The following is a 23,498-nucleotide window of genomic DNA, read 5'->3' as shown; positions in this document are numbered from 1 at the left end:
TATATGCAGTAGGAGCCTTTCCTACTGTCTTCACAGTCAAAAAAAAAACTACTACTCCCTCCGTCCGGTGAAGAGTGTACATTTGGCTTTAAAATTTGTCCACAAAAGAGTGTACTTCTATCTTCCTAATGCACTTTAAAGTAGAAAAAAAATGTTTCACTCTCCTCACACCGTAATCAAGACCAATAACATTATACACATGGTCTCCTTAATTTCTACATGCACTTAGCTCATTGGGGGTTGGGTAATTAAAGAGGAGAGAGATTGTGGCTTGCACCTTTCCAATGCATTTTTTACTCCACTCCATAATTTGTCCTAAAATTTCTATATGTACACTTTTTCACCTGATGGAGGGAGTACATGACATTAGGCTACCTTCGCCCATTACAGCCGCCACTAACACCATTTGCTTTATCTCCCCTGCAATTCTTTTTTGCTCTTTCTTGGGTCTTATTATCCTCTGTTGCCGCTGCTGTGAGAGCGATTGTCATGTCTTTGTTCTCTATCTATTTCTTTTGCTCTGAACAGAAGGTAGGGCCTACCTCCCATTGCCCTCTCTGCGTAAGGCTAAATGGTCCCACATAAAGCTACTCTTCAAAGATAAAATTAAGGTATAAAGACCATGTCATGCAGAGAGGGTTTTTGGCATTTTGGGCAATAGCACAAAATACAGATCAACTAACAGTAGCCAAGTCACATTTGTGACTGGTAGCAGTGGCAGATGGAAGGTATCACTTTCACGACTTCAAGGGTATGAAAGGAGCAGTTATTTGGTGGAAATTCAATGATTTGAAACTTATTCAATGGCATATAAGGATATTTTCCCTTTAAAATAAGCCATAAGTGTACATTAATAAGTAACTTTTCATGTTACCACTTAATGGCTACCCCCCCGGAAAATATGAACTGAGCATCCTAACTTAAGTCAGTGGTAGTACTCACCGCAGTGCATGGTTCTCAGTGTCCGCTACATATAGGATATTCTTTTTGAAATTGTATGCAAGACCCTGAAAATTCATCGCAAGAGACATGAGATCATTACATAAAAATGAACAACAAAAGCAAGTTCAATTCAATGAAACATGTATTGTTTTCTTAAGAAACACATGAAGGGAAAGCTGATCTTGATAGCTTAGCCTCCTGCCAAAACAAACATCAGTTTTGAAGGACATTGAAATGCCCTCTGTTCACATTCAGCAGAGATATTGCATCTCCAGATCTTTACTCTAGTAAAGCCATGGTACCACCAATCCAGTACCCAGCATGCTGCTGTAAGAGCAGAATTTTATTGCAAGGACACAACATGGTCATGTTCCTTACTTGAGGGCGATTAAACGAGGCAGTATCAAATTGGCCATCAAGTAGTCCTTCTTCCGAACTTCCAACTTGGCATATAAATTCCCCGTCCAGGTTAGTGACCACCTTAAGTTTCAGAAATGAGGATAGAACAAACAGCTCAGTACACTCTAAGGTAAAGTAGGCTTCATATGTGAAATAAAGTTGCCAAATAATGTTAATGACATATTGTTTTCTAAGGTGTATATTAATTAAGGAGAAATGTGTGTATTACAATCGCAGGAACTGAGAAATAGATACTCAATGTAAAAGTACAAATACTCACAATTCGATTGTGGTTACTGTCTGATATAAATAATCGATTGTTCTGTACATCAATTGCAAGTTTCCCAGGAAACTTTAGTGGTGAAGTTATTAATCGACCATCCCTGTCCTTCTCCAATGCCAAGGGGAGGGAATTATTCTGTAGTAATTTCCTTTCATCATAAAACTCAAGTGCTGCACCAACTACGTCATCAAGGTCCTGGAGAGAACATGGTTAAGAACGATTGACAGGACATTGGCATATGAACAACCACACTGAAATAATCCAGCATGGCTTGTTCCTGGAAATGATTTTACATTTGATTAGATAGCATCACTGTATGGAGAAACCTAAAAAAGACATGCATTTGAAAGGGTATGCAGATAAGTGCATATATCAGGGTAGATGTGGTGGAAGCAACAACTGATATTATATTTCTTGGTGGTAGTGAAGAGCTTTGGAAGAGAAGTACTCCCTCTGTTCCAAAATAAGTGTCGTGGTAAGAAAGTATAGAGTGAGTATTACTATACTAACATAAGTTTGTAACTTTTAGGGGATAAAAACGGTGAGAATAAGTAAGCAAGTATACACATCTACATTAAATATCAAAATCATTCAAATTTATAAGCTAAATCCATGTTTTGCACTTTCGTGTTTATCTGTTGGCATTGATCCAAGGCAAAAGATCAGCGAACAACAGTGATTAAACACACTCCACCTTCGTATTATGCTCAGCAATATGCACATTTCAAGTTTATTTGGGGGTTGAGGTTGGTATGCCAGACAGCATAGCATATTTGCTGGTATATCACAGATAGCAGTTGTAAATCAACACACAACATCAAGAGTTTGTAAATGTTTATTTGCTTGGTTCTAAATATAGAATTAAGTTTTTGAAACCTTACTCCTTGCTAATGCTTCAACTCTTCAAAATGCATTTAGTAAATATTTTTTGTAGGGTTAAAGCATGCAAAAACAGATAGCTTATACATGAGAACATTAACACACGACTTAGGACTTGAGTCTCATCTTTGGAAAAGATGTCCATCAGTACCTTTCTGTGGCCTTCGCCTGATATTTGTGCTAGAACCTTTCCATTGGGCGCGACAACCACAAACGTCGGCCAAGAGTTCACCCCCAGTTCTCTCCACAAGTACATGTCACCGTCATTTACAACCTTTGATGAAAGGGTGGAGGGTCAAATAAGTTACATAGTGCGCAAATACACGGTCTCACGTGCGCACAGGAAAAACACATGATAGTTACAATGGCAAGAGACTGACTGAGAAAAGTGATATTTGTTTTAGAGAACACACATGAGGACATATATTCTTGCATAAGCAGATAGTCTCGTGTACAACAAAGTACTGAACAGAAAAATAAGTGCAACTGCCAACAGCAAGGTTGCCTGACAAAATACTAACAGGACATCTACAAACTAAACAACTAATTCTGAACAATAATGATATGCACCTGTACCGGTAATAGAAATGCATGGAAACGAACGAGATGCAAAAGGGGAAATTTGGGGAAAATGGATATTTGCCACCACAAATCTCAATGACATGTGACCTAAGGGACCAGATGTCAGTAGCAACTCATTCTTTGAAGTGGCCAATATCCAACTTCTCCTTTCAAAATACTCGGCACATTTTTTTTCTCTTGATCACTCACCCCAGTGTGTGTTATTTTATATTAGAAGAAAGCGCTGAAATGAAGGTAGGTCTTACAACAGAAAAACAACCTGAAAAAACAGAGAACTAAAAAAACAAAAGCAGGCTAAAGCTACAAGAAGAAACAGAAGAACTAAGAACCGATGCCAAAAGCCAAAAGCCCAAAACCAAAACTGTGCAGCTAGCATACTGCTGTGTACATATAAAATTTAAAGAAATAAACGAGTACTTGTCCAAAGTGAGACTGCAAATTGAGCACGTGAAGGCACTTGAATGATGCTCTCCAGTTGAACATTTCAAGAGTTATGGCTGTTGCCTTACTGGATGAGTAACATTGTAGCGCAGGACAGCACTGCGGATGGCTTCAAGATCTTTTTCATTATCAAATTTGGCAGAATGCACACCAACAACAGTGAACTGCACAGGGTCAAGCAACATGTAAATATCCAATACATCCATCTTCCAACTTATCAAGGTCTTTAAGTGACAAAAAAACACTTAAACTTAATTGCATCATGATCAGCTAAGCAGTAAGGTGTCATGAGTTGTGCCGATAATAATGCCAGAGCAGGTGTGACAAATTTTCAGACAATATATACGCGCAAGTACAACGTTAGAAATAAGGAACACCAGATAACAGTAGCTGCATGAGGAGAGGGCTGTACTAACAACTTCACGAGTTAACACTTTTATGGTAGCGAACTCTAATATAGTGCAGTTTACAACTCAATCAGAAGACCTACAGTATGAAATTATAGGGAGCCTTTCAGTTTCAAAACTAATGATTACGACGTGATCAAAGTACTGAAAATAGCAAGGTGAACCAAAACGCAGCAAATTTCTGATAATAGATAACATAAAGAGTATACATGTCAAGGCTCACAGCACCCAAATACCAAAGTTGCTGTGTTAGAAATCATATCAGGATTCACAGCTTCTAAAACCTGCACTTCTGTATTAAGACCTGAACTAGTAATCTAAATATCATTTCTTGCGCAACATGTGAAGACAAAAGCAGAAGCTCACAGGTTTATCTTTATACTTCTTCTCTATAAACTCCAGGTCTGGCAAGACATGCATGCAGTTGATGCAGCAGTATGTCCAAAAATCCAACACGACTACTCTTCCTTTTAAATCCTGCATTTTGCATAGGAATTATTTCAATATTATTGTCGCAGTTCCAGAGGCCTAAATCCCATGGTAGGAAAATAATTTATCGTGTTTAAAGAAAAATGAAATTAACCCATCTGAAACAGATGCCTTCTCTGGAGCAAGAGGAAGGAATGCTACCACTAACAGTAACTACAACAAGTTGACTAAGTACAGATAAGTCTATTGCTTACAGCAAAACTGACACTTGAGTCAGTCAAACTGCAGCTAGATTGAAGATTTTGTATCCAAATTAATACACATCTCTCATGTCTACAACCCTTTTAGTTCTGTAGGTGCATAAGATCTTAAAACATACTGGGGCTGCAGAAACTATCTGAAAGACTACTACTAAGATGACAAGCATAAATAGTCAAGGTTCCCCGGATAGGATACATCGCTGCAATTCCATACTGAAAAATTACGCTCATCAAGAAAAAAAATGTTAAAGTTTTCATCACAGTGAAGTGCCAAACATATGTTTCGCTGCAACTGGTTCTGTTGGCAGTGTCCCTAGCAAACAAGTTATGATGTTCAGCAAGTTTTACACAACTGTCAGTAATTTTTAATCAATTGTTTGCTCACCAAAATTGCATATGCACCAAAGTTTGAACATCATCAATGGAGCTTTCTGACCTTGAATAGGTGTATATTGGTTTAACTTTTTTTTCATGGCAGATTAGAGAAACTCAGATTGACATTACTGCCTATCTTAACCCAGCTATTTGGCAGATACTCCCTCCGTTCCGAAATATATGTCTTTCTAGAAATTTTAACAAGTGACTACATACGGAGCAAAATGAGTGAATCTACACTCTAAAATATGTCTATATACATAAGTATGTGGTAGTTCAATTGAAATCTCTAAAAAGACTTATATTTAGGAACGGAGGAAGTAGTTCGCAAGCTGTGACTTTGTGGTATGCAATATTAGGATTTCTAACTATAACTGAAGAGACATCAAGATTGCAATAGCATGTCAACAGTTACCAAGGTATATTTGTGTGGACCTGTGACTGAAAGAGCAAATATCCTGTAACAGACTTGACACTTTCGCAAATGAAGTATACATTGTAATCCCAGGTTTCTAACAAACAGGTCCTCAAAATCTATCATATATGAATAAAAGGGATCCTTAAATCAGGTGTTTGTATGTGACGGGATTTTACTGTTTTAATTTGGAAGTATTTACCAGTAGAAATTGTTGCAGGATAGCATACCATGTTCCATTATATGTTTTTGGTAGACACAACATTGTCACTGGCAATATAGCTGACAATCAGACCACAGAAACAAGCTGTCTGCTCCAAATCCCTTCCACCCCATTCATGTTTTGCATTTATGTTTCATATTCAATCGGATAAGAATTATAGCCAAACTTGTGACAATGTGAGTAGGTGAGATTTAGATAAAGACTACCATGAAAACTGAAAGATCCAATAGGAGAAAATATGGCACATGTGGTACTGTAGCAAAGTTGCAGCTACTGAGAATAACCTAAAATGGGTTCAAAATTACTCTTCCAAACTGAAGTGGGGCTGTATTCAGCCAGTCGAGCTTTCTTGGGAACTCAGGTACGTAAGTGGCAGAGCCCCTATAGAAAATTTTGGAAGTGTGTTAGCGTTACTTTAAACATGTTTAGCCATGAAGCACATTCTAGCATTACAGGCCTAGAAAATTGAAGAATATGCAGGTAGCCAGTTACCTACCCAGTTTCAAAATCAGCTAAATACTTCTTTATTTGCTGAACTCTTGATGACAGTGATTCTCCTACAAAAACCGCGCAGAGAGATCAACATGTAACATAGCAACAGATTTCCCAGTTGCAAGAGAAAGATGAGACGAAATCAACAACTAGTTTTTGGATCTAACGTCTTCCAAGCTAGTTTCAATCATCTTTCGACGTGCTGCAAAAAAAAACATTGGATTCGCTACAGTAAAAGCTGGCATGAACAGTCTAACTGCCTAAGATGACACCATGATGTTATGTCAGATGGGGTCTGAAACTACTTGAGAGCAAATCTGGCGTAATAGCTCATGGTCTTATTTTTGTCAAAGTTGACTAGGTTCATCAGTTATACTTGAACGAGACTTCAACGTACTTTCTTTAATCACTAATGGACTTGCAAATCCCATATGGGGTTGAATATTTGTGTGCTTACCTTCATTAGTTGCAAAAATTGAACTGTTCCCACCCGTGAAAAAATTAAGCAGACCTTTAGGAGATGCGAACTGCATTGCCTGAATAAATTAAACGAAACCGACAAATTAATCTAAAAGAAACGCTTCCTGCCTGAAAGAATTTATTCATGGCAAGTGTACAATTGTGCACAATGAAGCATAAACTTCAAGATGCAGCATAAACTGTAGAAATTGATATGGGAGAAATAGAACTGCAATATGAATCAGTGCTTCCTTCATATGGATCAACAAAACTGTTGTTATTTTACTACTAGAAACTTTGGAATCGACCCTCGACCCAGAAGCCAACACCACAAATCTATTAGGTTTATTCGACTAGTGTTAGCCATTGACATGCAAGGCAACGTTGCTAAACCTACTAAATCCCCGGCAGCGGGAGGAGAGGCCATCGATCGGATCCAGGAGAGTACCTCATGCCACACCGTGCAGAAATGGAGCAGCCAGTGAGGTGCGCCATCGTCTTCTCGGACTGGTAGCAAAGCACACAACTTGCCTGTTGCAGACCACACCGAGCTAGCCTCTCAGTGGTCCAGCAGTGATCCTGGCAGGCGAGCACATGAAGAACTTGGCCCTAAGGGGGCACCAAGATTTCCAGTTGAGCCAAGAGCTCACCGACCACCCCTGAAGTAAGGAACCGTAGCAGCTCTTAAACGTGTACTGGCCGTCGGGCGTCCAATGCCACAGAAGGACATCCGGCGAATTAGATAGCTGCACCCTGCGCACCAACCACCAGACCTGGACCTACTGCCACAAGGCTAGGGGGTTCAAATCCTCCCTGATGCCCGTGATCCAGCGATGGTCGGGCAAGGCATCTCGGACGGTTCGGCGTTTCTAGTGCGCCCTAAGACCAAAAGCAGGAGATCATGTGTAATCTGCAAAATGGTTCTACCGTCAAGCCAGCGATCCTCCCAGAAGAGGGTGGAGCCCCATCACCAACCAATGAATGCCCATCTTGGTGGATGCAGCAAACAACTCCCGCTAATCCTGGGAAAATTGCAAGTCCAGACCCCTCCAAGGGCGGAGTGGGTCAGTGCGCATCCTCCACAGCCAACGAACCATGAGGCTGACCGCCGCCCTAAGTCCGGAGCACCCAAGCCTCCAGTCTGAGGGACTGGCACACCCTATAACTATTAACGTGACAGTGGGCGCCCTGCTGCAAGGTTTTGTCGACCTGCTTCTGCACCTTCTTGTACATGCTTAGGACCAACAACTAGTGTAGAGGCATGGTGGCCAGGACCGACTTGACCAGGGTGAGGCGCTACGGTCGTCATCACGGATATACAAAACCAAATCAAGACAGAAAAGCATGAAACAAGGTATGAAGGTAAGTAGTTGGATGTGATAGTGAAAGTAGTGTTTTCATTATTTCAAAGAAAACAGAAAATGCATACTATTTTCAGCCCAATTTAGAGCCCTTAAACATATTTGCTGACGGCAAAAAGAAGGGTAAAATGTGACTCAGAACTTCTACAACAACGACTGAGGACAGGTGGCAAAGTGTACTAGTATACAATAGTACCTTCCAATTTCCGATTGTAAAGAAAAGACATGAAAAAGCTATTCCAAGACTTCCATATCTTAATATATCCCGACGAGAACCCAACAACCTGCAGAATTTCTTCTCTGGATGTCAAACAATTATGTGTCAAGTATAGTTACTATGAACTGCATTTCTCTGAACATGCGAAAGACCATTCTATTGAGGAGAGTGAATAACCCCTATGGGAATTCTATAACAAGACAGATTCAGTGTAAAATGTGCATTCCTAGAAAAAGATTTCAAATAAGCTGCAAGTTAAGTACTTGCAGATAATAGCAAGCTTAGCTTCTACAAATAAGCACTAAGCTTCTTTGCAGAAACAGACCTTACCCTTGGCCTTTCGAACTTGAAGAGTTTGTATTCTCAACAGATTCAGCATTAGTTGCTCCATTCAGAATTTCAGGAGAAGCATTTCCTAAGGAACTAATATTCTCGGTATTTTCTGTCCGTTCATCTGCATCAACTTTCTTTTAATCAGTACTAAGTACACTGATACAACAACAAAAAATAGCATTCGGAGTCAATGAAACAGAAAATTGGCATATGACAAAGTTTCTGCATGGAACAATTCAAGAAACCCAACGAATACCATTAAGATTCAAGAAACCACACAGGATATTATTCATTGAAGTTGATAGAACAAAACAAGTGAATTTTGCGCACAAGATACATAGGTTTTTCTTTCCGGTTTCTCCTACAAGAGATGTATTATTAAAGTAAATCGATTATGCTTGAACTACATACTGTGGTAAGCATTAGAACCACCATACAAGATGTCATTAATTGAAATATCTCCAATGTCTTTTCTGATGAACACAGGACTGGCTTGTTGTAATGCATCTTCATCTAGAGAAGTCGTCACAGCAATACATCTGCAAGATGTGTAACCAGAACAACTATTTAATGTAATAAAAAATTCACATTGGTGCATCTGCACAATTAAACAGAAATTGCATCACATATTTGAATTGCATGGGTTCACGGGCACACTGAAAACAAATAGTACCAACTAAGATATGGTGATCATTACAGGCAAATCTCTTTTTTGTAAGAATAACACAAGTGATTCATGACTATAGAATCAATATTTACAGGTCAAATGCCACACAGCTCATGGAAATAATTGATAGAACAGAGTAGCTACTTTGGATGTCAAGAAAGACCATCGACTCATTAATTGCCTTATGAGAAAATAAGGCTTCAAAGAACTTAAGCACCGCTATCATTGTCATGGTGGTCATGTAATGCTGCATATATGAGGGCATGTACAAAGGAATGCCACATCCCACATATGATCTTTTATAAGGTTGAAAAAAGAGAGCGCGTATAGAGAATGAGGCTCTCTGTTTGCCCATATTCTCATAGACAGCTTACATATGCATTTCGTATGTCGTACACGCACTATCTGTATCACCCGCCCACAACATATAGAGCACTTATAGACAGATCATTGTACATTTGTCTCTGATTTATGTTATAGATGATATGAATCATACAATAGTAATATTAGTACATGCCAGCATTTATGCAAGTCCATGGTAAAAGATTTACTACAATTGACTAAAAATATTCGGATTGTGCAGTATGACCAAAATAAGCCAGACAATAAACAAAGGGATAAGAACGCAATACAGACCGTATTTCCGCAGCTTTCGCAGCTTGAACTCCAGCAAGCGCATCTTCTATCACGATGCACTGGTACAATATCACATACTCAAAACTTCATATGCAAACTAAATGAAAAACTACAGAAGGGGTATACCAAGTATTTAAGAACTAAAATCTCAAAAGTAGGATGGTTACTTGCATATCTTTTGTCTCGAACAAGCATTTATTCATTGTATATTTGGAACAAACACACCAATAGGACGCAAAGCAGCACATACCAACACTAGTGGCATCAACCACGCAACCATAATAACAACAAAAAATCAATGAAAACTATCCTAACCTAAGACCAAAACAAGAGAACAAAATTATCAAATCCTGCTAAGTGTGCCAGGGGGTCTTGTATGCAGTGGCAGGAGGCAAAGCCCCTTAGCCCTAGCCAGGGAACAGAACTGTCAAATACTGCGATACTAATGCTAAAAATAGAAGCATATTCAGCCTTCCCCAGTTCATACAATAAATAGAGCAGCTCGTTGTAATGAAACTCTCCACATAAGAGTGAAAACCAAGTGGTGGAACAGCATTCAACATTAGATTTAACCCCTTCTGCCTTGCCTTCGGGCATGTACTAACTAAACATCCCAGTTATCATTCGTCACATCCAATTACCCAAAACTATCCACACTTAAGCCACAGAAGTATATAATTATCGCCACAAATAGTGAATTGCCTGATGATGATTCAAGCGGCCACTTAGGAAAATGGCTATGTGATGTACATGGACGACTTTGTACTATTAAACTATAACTTCTCTTTGTTATCTAAAAATACAAAAAAGCTACGGAACAACAAAACTAGGGCGTTAGCAGTGGCGAATCTAGCATGACAATGGAGGGTAAGCTTAAAACATCAAGTTCCTAAGCCTAATTAGCAAATGCATTGCAATTGTTGCATGTAAAACACCAGAATATGCTTGTCAAGTGATATGGTTAGCTGAAATAGGATTTTGGAGGGTAGGCTTAAGCCTATTGACCACCCCCCCCCCCCTAGTGGAATCGCCACTAGGCTTTAGGGAGGGAAAGGAGGATTAGAAGCAAAAGGAGATATAATTCTAGCATTCTGCTCCTGTGTTTTTGATCTAGGATATCCATATACCAAGAGGTTTATTTATGAACTCCATAGAAATCCATCTACTGACAAATCTCCATGTAAGCAGCAATGGATATAGGTCAGCATGGTTGCAGATTTACGAAAGTCACTCGATTGAACCCAGCATGTATATTTTTTCCACAGCCAGAAGACCACAATTTTTTTTAACGCGTCATAAAAGGGATGTGCATGTGATTTGCAAGATAAATTACCTCATCCGTGTCAACACCTAAGTTCTTAGATGCTGCAAGGAATATGTCTGGAGCAGGCTTTAAATTTTCAAAAGCATCAGCGGAAACAATAGCATCAAATCTGAAATTTGGAAAAGGTTCATCAACACCAAGTAGCAGATGTAGGAAAGCATAACAATGAATTCAATTGTCCATCTTCAGATTTATCTGAAGTCAGTAAAAACTGTTCAGAGCAAGTTTAAAACAGCCTTGGTCATACTTGCTGCAGACTATGATTTACACTTTCCAAATTAAATGAAGCTCTAAAGTGGTAAAGCAATTGATGCATTAACCAATAAAGAAATTGAAATCATGAAATTCTAGGATGAAAGGAAAATTTATAGGCTCAGCTCTACTGAGGCAGTACAACATAGTAGCAACAAAAAGTTCAGTGTCATTGCTCTAATACAATTATGAGATTCAAAACTCGATAGAAGTTTATGAACATGGTCTTGGAATTCAAATAAAAGGAGACACTTACAGCGATACAGGCAAACCAGCAGCCGCCAGATTTGCGTCAACCTTAACCCTATCAGCGCTAGATGCAACAGCGACCTTCAGACCTGCGTTTTTGCACTATACTGACAAAGCAATAATCACTAAACCATTAGGCTAACACAAATCTAAATTCCAGCACTGCAAATACCTCCATGATGAGTTCCAGAGCCCCTGGGAACCCAATTCCAGAATTTGGTTTAGCATACTGCAGAAAAGAACTTAATATTTTAGCATGGTGCAATCAAACTGAAATGGAGAATAGACGAAAAAGATTGCACAGCAAATTTAAACCTTGTCAAGGTATATCTCAAAAAAGCGCTTCTTGGCGCTTTCAGTACTGAAAGCTTTCACTCCTTTCACCCTGGCAACACCTCCAAGGAAATTGGCCTCGCCTAAATCATTTTTATCCACATTGGAAGCAAGCAAAAAAGATGAAGCTGATAATAACTCCTTTATTGTACAACTCAGATCATGCAAAAAAGTAATGAGAGAATAAAATGTACACAATTAAATGCTTAATAATTGGTATCATGTCCACCAATGCAGGGATAGGGGAAACATTTAGGACCCTGATAAGTGCCACACGTGTGGCACGAACACATGGCAACTCCGAACGTTTTTTATGGCAAGTTTAGTGACGAGAGGATGGCAACTTTAATTGTCAAGCATGGCAACTTCTTTTCGGATGGCAAGTTTTAGTTTTTTTGGGGGGGTTGTTCTTTCTTTTCGGATGGCAACTTTAGTTGTAAAAAACATCAGGGCCGAAGTGCTTCGTGCCACACATGTGGCACTTATCATTTGGGAACATTTATGCTTATAGCTAGACATAACATACTCCTATGACTTCTCTGATGCAACAGTACCTTTTTAGTTCATTAAATGATTATACGGGCATTGACAGAATGTTATTGTTTTAAAACTAGTAGAAAAACAATTTGCGAGGGATTATGGTTACTGGCAAATAAGCATATAACAAATTAGTATGAAGCTGATAAATCACTTCCACATTGGAAACAAACAAAAACTGATAACAATTCATTTGTTACATGACTCAGATCATGCAAAAAAGTAACGAGAGAAGAAAAGGTACATGATTAAATGTTTGATACTCCCTCCATCCACGTGTGTTGGGTGCCTACTGCCTAAGAGAATCTAGAATTCCCAAGAGTGAAAGGCACAATCTAATATCATGTGCTCCAGTGCAGGGATAGGTAAAACATTTATGCTTATAGCTAGAGATAACATACTGTCATGAGTACTCTGATGCGACAGTACTTTTTTGGTTCAGTAAATGGCTATCTGGGCAGTGACAGAATGTTATTGTTTTAAAACTAGAAAACTAATTTGTGAGGGATCATGGTTACTGTCAAATAAGCATATAATCAATTAGTGGTCAATGAAATTACCAAGGAATCACAATGATCCATGGTCTGAGCATATACAGACTGCCAACTTACACAAATTAGAAAACTTAAGAAGCACAGAACTTGGTTCGAGCATACTGTACAATTACTCTGCTGCCGAAGTGGTGTACAATGTACTATCAAGCCAACTAGTACAGATACACAGGAAAAAACACTACTGTAGGTCATTAGGTCATAGTTTTAAAAGCAATATTTTTAGGTCATAATGTGCATACAATATTTGTAGTTCAGATTACACGCAACCTAATAACGTAGGGGGCGCAGAAATTTAAGGTATACGTGCATATGGGATGGGATGGTCGTTAGAAATCGCGCGAACTGCATTTCCGATCTGACAGTACTAGTAGCACAGAGAGATAAGTCACCTGTGCCCGTGAAGGGGATGAAGTCATCCACGGTGACGTCGACGCCCATCTCGGCGAAGACGTCCACGGCGGCGCGGCGCGACGGCTCCTCGCTGTTGCAGAGCACGCCGTCCATATCGAATAGCACGGCCGAGACCTTCCCCCATGCCCCCGGCACCGCCTCGGTCTCCGGCGAGGAAGGCGCTGGGGCGGAGGCGGAGGCGGCGACGACGGGACGTCGCCCCCGGCGAGGGAGTTGCGGGGAGGCGGCGGCGGTGGCCCGAGATAGGGCTTTCGGTAGAAGTAGAGGGCGGAGCGGTGGCGCCGGGGAGGCGAGCGGGTAGTGCCGAGAGGTCAGAAGGCGGTGGAAGCTTCTAGAAGGCACGATTTGCCGCGCCATGGTAGCCGTCGGGGACCGCGAGCTCGGGAGTAGTGGGAGGCAGGGACGGTTTATGTGGCGGGGCGGCCACGGTGCACGAGCGGGTGGATATCTGGTCCTAAACGTGGTCGTCCTTTGCTGCGGTCTCTGCTTGGCCGGTGCGACCTTATCTTTGGCATGATCCACACAAAATGGAAGAGGGAAAATGAGGCGGGAGAAACCAAAACAAGGGTAGCAAACCCCAGTAGCAGGAATTTGTGAGGCAGAGGAGACTTCTTTATCGAAAAAGCCTTTCGTAGTGCTTCATAAATAAAGCAAATCATCAAAACCACAAATGATAGAGGCGGGGTGTCCCAATCTTTCGATGAGATGATAACTATCGATTTGGTGGAGACGACTTTGACGATCCGACTACAAACGTGCACGACGTTGCGCCTTAGCAATCGCTAAACCAATCTCCTGAAGTTATTGACCACGCCGAAAGCACGGTCAACCTGACCACGAAGGTCTATTCCTGCAAGCAATCGAAGAACAAGCAATAATATGATAAAAGCAATCTGAATATTGCGAGTATATATGAAGTTTTGATAAAGATGAGGATCCGTAAGCGGTCTTGGTCTGGTCGTTGGACACAAACAAAGTACACGAAGTTGCAATGGCTAACTTTTAACTAAACAAATCCCAAGCGAAAAGCTACTAGATGGATCTACTTATATAGGATCAAGGGGTGGCGGCCTAGGAGGTGGGAGGACGTCCCAAGGCAGCCTAAAACTAACCCTAGGTCGTACAAGACCAATGGGCCCAAGTGGAGGTGATGCAACACCTTTGGACTTGTTGTTTGACTCGGATTCTGCTGCAGCGTCTGATTGTTTCGTCTATATCTCAACGCTCCGGATGAATTTGAAGGTGAATCCAATTAGGCTGGAAAGAGCACAAAATTTAGAATCCAACAAAAAAAGAATCACCCAATTAGGAGTCCGTATGAAAAAGTTGTTGGCGTTTTGAGACAGGTATGTCTGTGCAGTCCGAATCTGAATCCAGAACGTGAGAGACTTGGACTCTATCTTCTCTTGGCCCAAAAGTGACGTGAGAGAACTTTTTGAACAGCACTTAAACATCTCTTTCTCTCTTATCTTCATATGTGAATTGTACAAATATCCCATACACCTGCAATTAGACAAAACACAAAAGTGTGTGAAGTATTTTTGTTTTGGATAACATAAATAGATTATTGAATAGTTTGCACTAGAAATCACCTGACAAATATGCATGTATGCAATATTTTTGGTCGTATCCAAGGTAGTCATGTCCTCATCATCCTCCCCTTTTTGAAAACAAAGCCGTCCTCGGTGTTGCTTAATCTGAAATGTGGCTAAGAAAAGAGACAAGGTATACATGTTGTATATGTATATGTCATCCATTTTTACTTCCCTTGATTTTTGCACATATGACAACATGTATACATGAGTAATTTTTATAAATCATAAAATATAAAGCCAAAATATTATCATAAATAGAAGGCATGAAAATATTGTAACTCGGTTTGCACATATAAGTGAAGCTCTTATTCCTATCAAAAGATTGACAATATTCATCATTAAACCATCCCAACATTGGTGAATAAACCTTACTTGCATCAAATTTACATGCTACAACATGCTTAAATAAGCAAACATACAATAAGTCATTCAACACAGAATCATCACCAAGATTAGAGGTCATATCAAAATGATTAAACATTGGTTCTTTTGCATCAATAGTTAATTCAATGGGTGCACTCAAAATTGTTGGTATTTCAGTTGTTTGATCACATGGCAAAGTCAAATTATCAACATAATCCTCTAAAATAGGTGGTGTGATCAAAGTAGTGGGTAGCTCAACACATGATGTATTCAAGTTAACTAGGCATGTATCATTTTCATGTGAAAGTGGAAAATCTGTACCTTTGTCATTACCCCTTATAGTCAACTCAGATGATGCAGGCACTCTCGATGGTGATGTGTCACATGGTGGAGATGATGTAGTCCTCGCAACAACGGATGTGGTTGTCATAGTACGCCTAGTAGTTGAATAAACATCTGTATCAACAGTTGGAATGTGCACCGTGCGCTTGTTCTCCTTGTGGGCAACACGTCGTTTTATTTCCTGTTCAGCTTTGCAAGCAAGATGAAACAAATGGTCCATAGGATAACACTCTTCATGAATTAATATCTCATGAATATCATGGTTTAATCCTCCCCAAAATCTATCCATAAAATCTTCTTCACTTTCTTCTAAAAATGAGTGCAACAAGGTAGTTTGTAAATCCTCATAATATTTTGTTACGGTGTCACTACCTTGTTTTAAATGTTCCAGTTTTTTAATCATGCCACGAGTATAATAAACATCGACGAATCTATCTCTCATGACATGTTTTAAATCATCCCAAGTATTAGGTACATAATCAGGGTGTAACCGAAAATATTCACTCCACCAAACTAGAGCATAACCAGTGAAAGAACCAACCGCAACCGTAACTTTTTTACGGTCATCAAAATTATGGAAAGCAAATATATTATTTATGTCTAACTCTCATTCAATATATAAAGCAGGTCTAAAACGGCCATTAAATGGTGGTATAGAAACATGAACCTGATCATGTGCATTTGGATGTTTGTGCACCTCTCGTGACGGTTGTGGTATTTGCATAGGTGGTGGCATGTCTCCCACGATCGACAAAGCCCATGAATTGACTCTGGATCCTGTCATGATTAGTAGAACAAGAAACAAAATCCAAAAATAATGTTCCTATAACTACTAGGATGTGGTGGTAAAACGCTCACAGTAAAGCAAATATCAATGTCTTACAAGTTCTTACCATGCAGCAGACGGTGATCGGCAACCAGCGGGGTCAAGTAACTCCGAATATTGAGTAAAGCGAATGCCAGGGGAGCGTACGTATACACAGTATAGAAATATGTGGAGCTGGGTTGGCTATGTATGGTAGCAAAAGATTAGCAATAATCAATTCAAAGATGCAATGTTGAATAAACGTTCAACGACGGTACTGTGCTGGTCCTAGGCTAGACCGGACTAGAGACGCGAGCCTAGAACACTAATGAGGTCACGGCGTAACACAACTAGCATCAATGAAGGATACTAAGTAGCTCTTGACAGCAAGATATAAGTGAAGATCACAACGGCAGTGAAGATAATGATGAAAACAACTGCCAAGCAGGATATACAACAACTCTCTCTCCAACTTTCCTCTTGAAAAGTTTGAGCCAATTTTCTGATAAATTATTTCAAAGAATGCTACTAACTCAAGCTTTCCAATGCAAAAACAATCACTCAATTCCGAGTTGGCCTGAAAAATTGGAACAAGCTGTGTTCACGAACTTCGGAGGGCAAAAATACTTATTTAGAAGCCGATTTTGAGGTGTCAAATATTGAACTAGCTTTTGCAACTATTTACATGCGTCTCGTCGCTAGCTTCAATTTGAGTACTCACTGAGCCAAAACGGACTTCGTATGAGGAAGATACACCTGTTTTACTGAACAGTGCGCAAAACAGATTCCAATCCGAAATCAACTACGAGATTGAGTCTAGATAGATCCGAATTTTGTTTTTTTTTTCTTCTCTCTTTTTTTTCCTCACACTTTTTTTCCTTTTTTTTTCTCTGACTTTTTTTTACCCTTTTCTCTTTTTTTTCCGTCTTTTTTTTCTCCTTCTTTTTTTTCTCTCTCTCGTTCCAAACAAACTAGATAAGATGCAGATTGGATCAAGCGAAGATGTGAATGATCTCAACTATGATTATGACAATGAACGGTGGGTAGCACGTGGTGGAAACTGATGGATGGATGGTGAACAACGGAAGGGCTAATGATGCAGCGGCGGCGTGACTAATGTGAAAAAAACTCGAAACTCTAAACGAACTAGACACTAAGACCAGCAAGTCAACACGACGATGCAACCGATAATTCAATAATGCATACACTGAAAAGAAAATTGCAAAGGCTCAGACTGGCTTGGACAAAGGATGAATAGATCTAACTTTTTTTTGTGGCTTTTTCTTGGACAATAGGTAAGAAAATAAATCTAATCTAGGAAAACTGGAAATTCTCACCGAGCAACCTGAAAACTGATACCACTTGATAGAGGCGGGGTGTCCCAATCTTTCGTGATGGTGAAGATGTGTTCGTTGTCCAAGAACTTCTTTCTCCGGCGGGATGTCCAAATCTTTCGATGAGATGATAACTATCGATTTGGTGGAGACGACTTTGACGATCCGACTACAAACGTGCACGACGTTGCGCCTTAGCAATCACTAAACCAATCTCCTGAGGTTATTGACCACGCCGGAAGCACGGTCAACCTGACCACGAAGGTCTATTCCTGCAAGCAATCGAAGAACAAGCAAGAATATGATAAAAGCAATCTGAATATTGCGAGTATATATGAAGTTTTGATAAAGATGAGGATCCGTAAGCGGTCTTGGTCTGGTCGTTGGACACAAACGAAGTACACGAAGTTGCAATGGCTAACTTTTAACTAAACAAATCCCAAGAGAAAAGCTACTAGATGGATCTACTTATATAGGATCAAGGGGTGGCGGCCTAGGAGGTGGGAGGACGTCCCAAGGCAGCCTAATACTAACCCTAGGTCGTACAAGGCCAATGGGCCCAAGTGGAGGTGATGCAACACCTTTGGACTTGTTGTTTGACTCGGATTCTGCTGCAACGTCTGATTGTTTCGTCTATATCTCAACGCTCCGGATGAATTTGAAGGTGAATCCAATTGAGCTGGAAAGAGCACAAAATTTAGAATCCAACAAAAAAAGAATCACCCAATTAGGAGTCCGTATGAAAAAGTTGTTGGTGTTTTGAAACAGGTATGTCTGTGCAATCCGAATCTGAATCCAGAACGTGAGAGACTTGGACTCTATCTTCTCTTGGCCCAAAAGTGACGTGAGAGAACTTTTTGAACATTACTTAAACATCTCTTTCTCTCTTATCTTCATATGTGAATTGTACAAATATCCCATACACCTGCAATTAGACAAAACACAAAAGTGTGTGAAGTATTTTTGTTCTGGATAACATAAATAGATTATTGAATAGTTTGCACTAGAAATCACCTGATAAATATGCATGTATGCAATATTTTTGGTCGTATCCAAGGTAGTCATGTCCTCATCAACAAAGTACCGTATAAGTTCACACATGCACACACACCCAGGTCGCACGACAAATAGCAGCTCAACGAGCCCTAAAAGAATAAAAAAACGGTGGCAAGGCCACGAAGATGCTAATCTGGCTCAAGTGATGGCGGAGGAAGCGGCGGCGCCAAGCAAAGAGCCATCGCACGAAGATCAGCAATGATGATGTTGGTGGCGTCCCGGCCCTGGAGGCGGCTAAGCGACCGCCAAAGCTACAAATAGCCACACATTTTAAAACACGTCGAAGAGGAACATGCTGATCACTAGCTTATTCTGAACCGTCCAAAGCATCCAAGCAAGGACGCCAATAGTCAGCCACCTAATGTGGCGACTCGCTGGGGGCGAGGCCTGGATCTCGGCGAAGAGGTCCGGGAAGTTGGTGTTACACCAACGACCACCGACCACCTCCCGCAGGCAACTCCAGAGAAACTGGGCAGAGACGCACGAGAAGAAAATTTGATTTGAGTCTTCTTCGGTCCCACAAAGAGGACACATCCCATTTCCCCGACCATTTTGTTTTAACACCTCAACGCCAAAGGGGACTCGCCCGTAGATCCACTGCCATAAGAAGATTATAATCTTCAGAGGGAGTCTGATCGACCCGATCTTCTTCGGGGGCTCCGGCCCAGGGGTGGCAGCAATGGCCCGGTATAGAGACTTCATGGAGAATCTGCCCGAGGGCTCTAGGTGCCAGGATAGGTGATCATGCGCCGTCTCCAGGTCCGGCTCGTGGAGCGCAACGGCGTCCATGAGCTCGTGTCAGGCGGATAGTCCTGGGGGCCCAAAAGGGCACCGGAACACAAGACGCCCTGAGTCAATAAGGGTCGTCTCAACTGAGACCCGAGGGTCGACTGCGATGGATAACAGGTCCAGAAAGCGGGCCGCAAAGGGAGAATCACCAGCCCACCTATCGAACCAGAGTAAGGTGGTCGTTCCGGATCCCACCAAAATGGAGGTCTCGATGCGGAGAACATGCAACAGTTGGATGATGGACTACCAGAACTGGGAGCCCCCAGATCGCTGACAGAAAGCGAGGGGCTGGCCACACATGTATTTATTCCGGATAATGTGGAGCCACAGGCCGCCGTCCCCATTGGCAATACGCCAGAGCCAGCGCATCAGGAGCGCAATGTTCATCCGTTTTGGAGGACATGATGCTGAGGCCGCCCTGGTCCCGCGGCTTGCAAATTTCGGTACACCGCACCATGTGGTATTTCTGATTATCACCCTCGCCGCCCCAGAAGAAGCGAGCTTGGACCATGTCGATCTCATGGTGAAGCGTCTCGAGCAGGCTGTAGAAGCTCATGATGAACAAGAGGAGGCTGGATAGGGATGAGTTAATGAGGATCGTCCGACCAGCCTTAGACAACCATCTGTTGGAAATATGCCCTAGAGGCAATAATAAAAGTATTATTATATTTCATTGTTCATGATAATTGTCTTTTATTCATGCTATAACTGTATTATCCGGAAATCGTAATACACGTGTGAATACTTAGACCACACTATGTCCCTGGTAAGCCTCTAGTTGACCAGCTCGTTGTGATCAACAGATAGTCATGGTTTCCTGACTATGGACATTGGATGTCGTTGATAACGGGATCACATCATTAGGAGAATGATGTGATGGACAAGACCCAATCCTAAGCATAGCATAAAAGATCGTGTAGTTCGTTTTGCTAGAGCTTTGCAAGTGTCAAGTATCTCTTCCTTCGACCATGAGATCGTGTAACTCCCGGATACGTAAGAGTGCCTTGGGTGTATCAAACGTCACAACGTAACTGGGTGACTATAAAGGTGCATTACAGGTATCTCCGAAAGTAGCTGTTGGGTTGACACGGATCGAGACTGGGATTTGTCACTCCGTATGACGGAGAGGTATCTCTGGGCCCACTCGGTAATGCATCATCATATTGAGCTCAATGTGACCAAGGTGTTGGACACGGGATCATGCATTACGGTACGAGTAAAGTGACTTGCCGGTAACGAGACTGAACAAGGTATTGGGATACTGACGATCGAGTCTCGGGCAAGTAACGTACCGATTGACAAAGGGAATTGCATACAGGGTTTGATCGAATCCTCGACATAGTGGTTCATCCGATGACAACATCGAGGAGCATGTGGGAGCCATCATGGGTATCCAGATCCCGCTGATGGTTATTGACTGAGAGCGTCTCGGTCATGTCTGCATGTCTCCCGAACCCGTAGGGTCTACACACGTAAGGTTCGGTGACGCTAGGGTTATGAAGATATGTATATGCAGAAACCCGAATTTTGTTCGGAGTCCCGGATGAGATCCCGGACGTCACGAGGAGTTCCGGAATGGTCCGGAGGTAAAGAATTATATATAGGAAGTGCTATTTCGGGCATCGGGACAAGTTTCGGGGTTATCGGTATTGTACCGGGACCACCGGAAGGGTCCCGGGGGTCCACCAGGTGGGGCCACCTGTCCCGGGGGGCCACATGGGCTGTAGGGGGTGCGCCTTGGCCATCATGGGACAAGGGCACCAGCCCCTATAGGCCCATGCGCCTAGGGTTTCCCCCTAGGAGGAGTCCTAATGGTGGAAGGCACCCCTAGGTGCCTTGGGGGAGGGAAACCTCCCCTAGGCCGCCGCCCCCCCTAGTAGATCTCATCTACTAGGGCCGGCGCCCCCCTGGCACCCCTATATATAGTGGGGGAGAGGAGGGACTTCATACACCAGCCCCTGGCGCCTCCACCTCCCCCCGTTACGTCTCTCCCTCGTAGTCTCGGCGAAGCCCTGCTGCTGTGACGCCCTGCATCCACCACCACGCTGTCGTGCTGTTGGATCTTCATCAACCTCTCCTTCCCCCTTGCTGGATCAAGAAGGAGGAGACGTCTCCCGTCCCGTACGTGTGTTGAACGCGGAGGTGCCGTCCGTTCGGCGCTGGTCATCGGTGATTTGGATCACGTCGAGTACGACTACATCATCACCTTGCAAGCTTCCGCACGCGATCTACAAGTGGTATGTAGATGCAAACTCTCTCCCTAGACTCGTTGCTTAGATGAACTCATAGATGGATCTTGGTGAAACCGTAGGAAAAATTTTAATTTTCTGCAACGTTCCACAACAGTGGCATCATGAGCTAGGTTTATGCGTAGTTCTCTTTGCACGAGTAGAACACAACTTTGTTGTGGGCGTGGATTTTGTCATATTACTTGCCTCTACTAGTCTTTTCTTGCTCAACGGTATTGTGGGATGAAGCGGCCCGGACCAACCTTACACGTACGCTTACATGAGACCGGTTCCACCGACTGACATGCACAAGTTGCATAAGGTGGCTGGCGGGTGTCTGTCTCTCCCACCTTAGTTGGAGCGGAATCGATGAACAGGGCCCTTATGAAGGGTAAATAGAAGTTGACAAAATCACGTTGTGGTGAGGTAAGAAAACGTTCTTGCTAGAACCCAATTGCAGCCACGTAAAAGATGCAACAACAATTAGAGGACGTCTAACTTGTTTTTGCAGTGATTGATCATGTGATGTGATATGGCCAGAAGTTGTGATGAATGATGAATTGTGATGTATGAGATCATGTTCTTTGTAATAGGATTCACGACTTGCATGTCGATGAGTATGACAACCGGCAGGAGCCATAGGAGTTGTCATTATTTTTTTGTATGACCTGCGTGTCATTGAATAACGTCATGTAAACTACTTTACTTTATTGCTAAACGTTAGTCATAGAAGTAGAAGTAGTCGTTGGCGTGACAACTTCATGAAGACACGATGATGGAGATCATGATGATGGAGATCATGGTGTCAAGCCGGTGACAAGATGATCATGGAGCCCCGAAGATGAAGATCAATGGAGCTATATGATATTGGCCATATCATGTCACAACTATATAATTGCATGTGATGTTTATTATGTATTATGCATCTTGTTTACTTAGGACGACGGTAGTAAATAAGATGATCCCTTATAAAATTTCAAGAAGTGTTCCCCCCTAACTGTGCACCGTTGCTACAGTTCGTCATTTCTAAGCACCACATGATGATCGGGTGTGATGGATTCTTACGTTCACATACAACGGGTGTAAGACAATTTTACACAGCGAAAACACTTAGGGTTAACTTGACGAGCCTAGCATGTGCATACATGGCCTCGGAACACGGAGACCGAAAGGTCGAACACGAGTCGTATGGAAGATACGATCAACATGAAAATGTTCACCGACGATGACTAGTCCGTCTCACGTGATGATCGGACACGGGCCAGTCGACTCGGATCGTGTAACACTTAGATGACTAAAGGGATGTCTAATCTAAGTGGGAGTTCATAATTTGATTAGAACTTTATTATCATGAACTTAGTCTAAAACCTTTGCAAATATGTCTTGTAGATCAATGGCCAACGCTAATGTCAACATGAACTTCAACGCGTTCCTAGAGAAAACCAAGCTGAAAGATGATGGCAGCAACTATACGGACTGGGTCCGGAACCTGAGGATCATCCTCATAGCTGCCAGGAAACAATATG

General features: G+C 41.8%; 1 protein-coding gene across 3 annotated transcripts in view; it reads right to left on the bottom strand.

Moving 5' to 3' along the window:
* Window positions 1-13,909, bottom strand: part of LOC119290635 (protein SUPPRESSOR OF QUENCHING 1, chloroplastic-like) — a 29,723-nt gene extending 15,814 nt beyond the window's left edge. Inside the window, exons 1-18 of one of the 3 annotated variants that reach the window (XM_037569251.1) lie at window positions 13,439-13,909; window positions 11,941-12,041; window positions 11,798-11,854; window positions 11,633-11,727; window positions 11,134-11,233; window positions 9,801-9,859; window positions 8,909-9,036; window positions 8,495-8,627; window positions 8,144-8,231; window positions 6,585-6,663; window positions 6,132-6,192; window positions 5,941-6,016; window positions 4,300-4,410; window positions 3,595-3,690; window positions 2,655-2,777; window positions 1,622-1,819; window positions 1,321-1,422; window positions 943-1,007 (exon numbers count right to left, since the gene is read on the bottom strand). In XM_037569251.1, the coding sequence (XP_037425148.1) occupies window positions 943-1,007; window positions 1,321-1,422; window positions 1,622-1,819; window positions 2,655-2,777; window positions 3,595-3,690; window positions 4,300-4,410; window positions 5,941-6,016; window positions 6,132-6,192; window positions 6,585-6,663; window positions 8,144-8,231; window positions 8,495-8,627; window positions 8,909-9,036; window positions 9,801-9,859; window positions 11,134-11,233; window positions 11,633-11,727; window positions 11,798-11,854; window positions 11,941-12,041; window positions 13,439-13,817 (2,051 nt within the window). In that variant the 5' untranslated portion in view covers window positions 13,818-13,909. The remainder of the gene's footprint in view (window positions 1-942; window positions 1,008-1,320; window positions 1,423-1,621; window positions 1,820-2,654; window positions 2,778-3,594; window positions 3,691-4,299; window positions 4,411-5,940; window positions 6,017-6,131; window positions 6,193-6,584; window positions 6,664-8,143; window positions 8,232-8,494; window positions 8,628-8,908; window positions 9,037-9,800; window positions 9,860-11,133; window positions 11,234-11,632; window positions 11,728-11,797; window positions 11,855-11,940; window positions 12,042-13,438) is intronic. The other 2 variants (XM_037569252.1, XM_037569254.1) reach the window with 2 other exon arrangements.
* Window positions 13,910-23,498: the final 9,589 nt, after the last annotated feature.

The sequence above is a fragment of the Triticum dicoccoides genome, chromosome 4B (genome assembly GCF_002162155.2).
Source record: "Triticum dicoccoides isolate Atlit2015 ecotype Zavitan chromosome 4B, WEW_v2.0, whole genome shotgun sequence".
Classification (NCBI taxonomy): Eukaryota; Viridiplantae; Streptophyta; class Magnoliopsida; order Poales; family Poaceae; genus Triticum; species Triticum dicoccoides.
The sequence above is the reverse complement of the archived record's forward strand: the minus strand, read 5'-3'. Positions and strand labels throughout refer to the sequence as shown.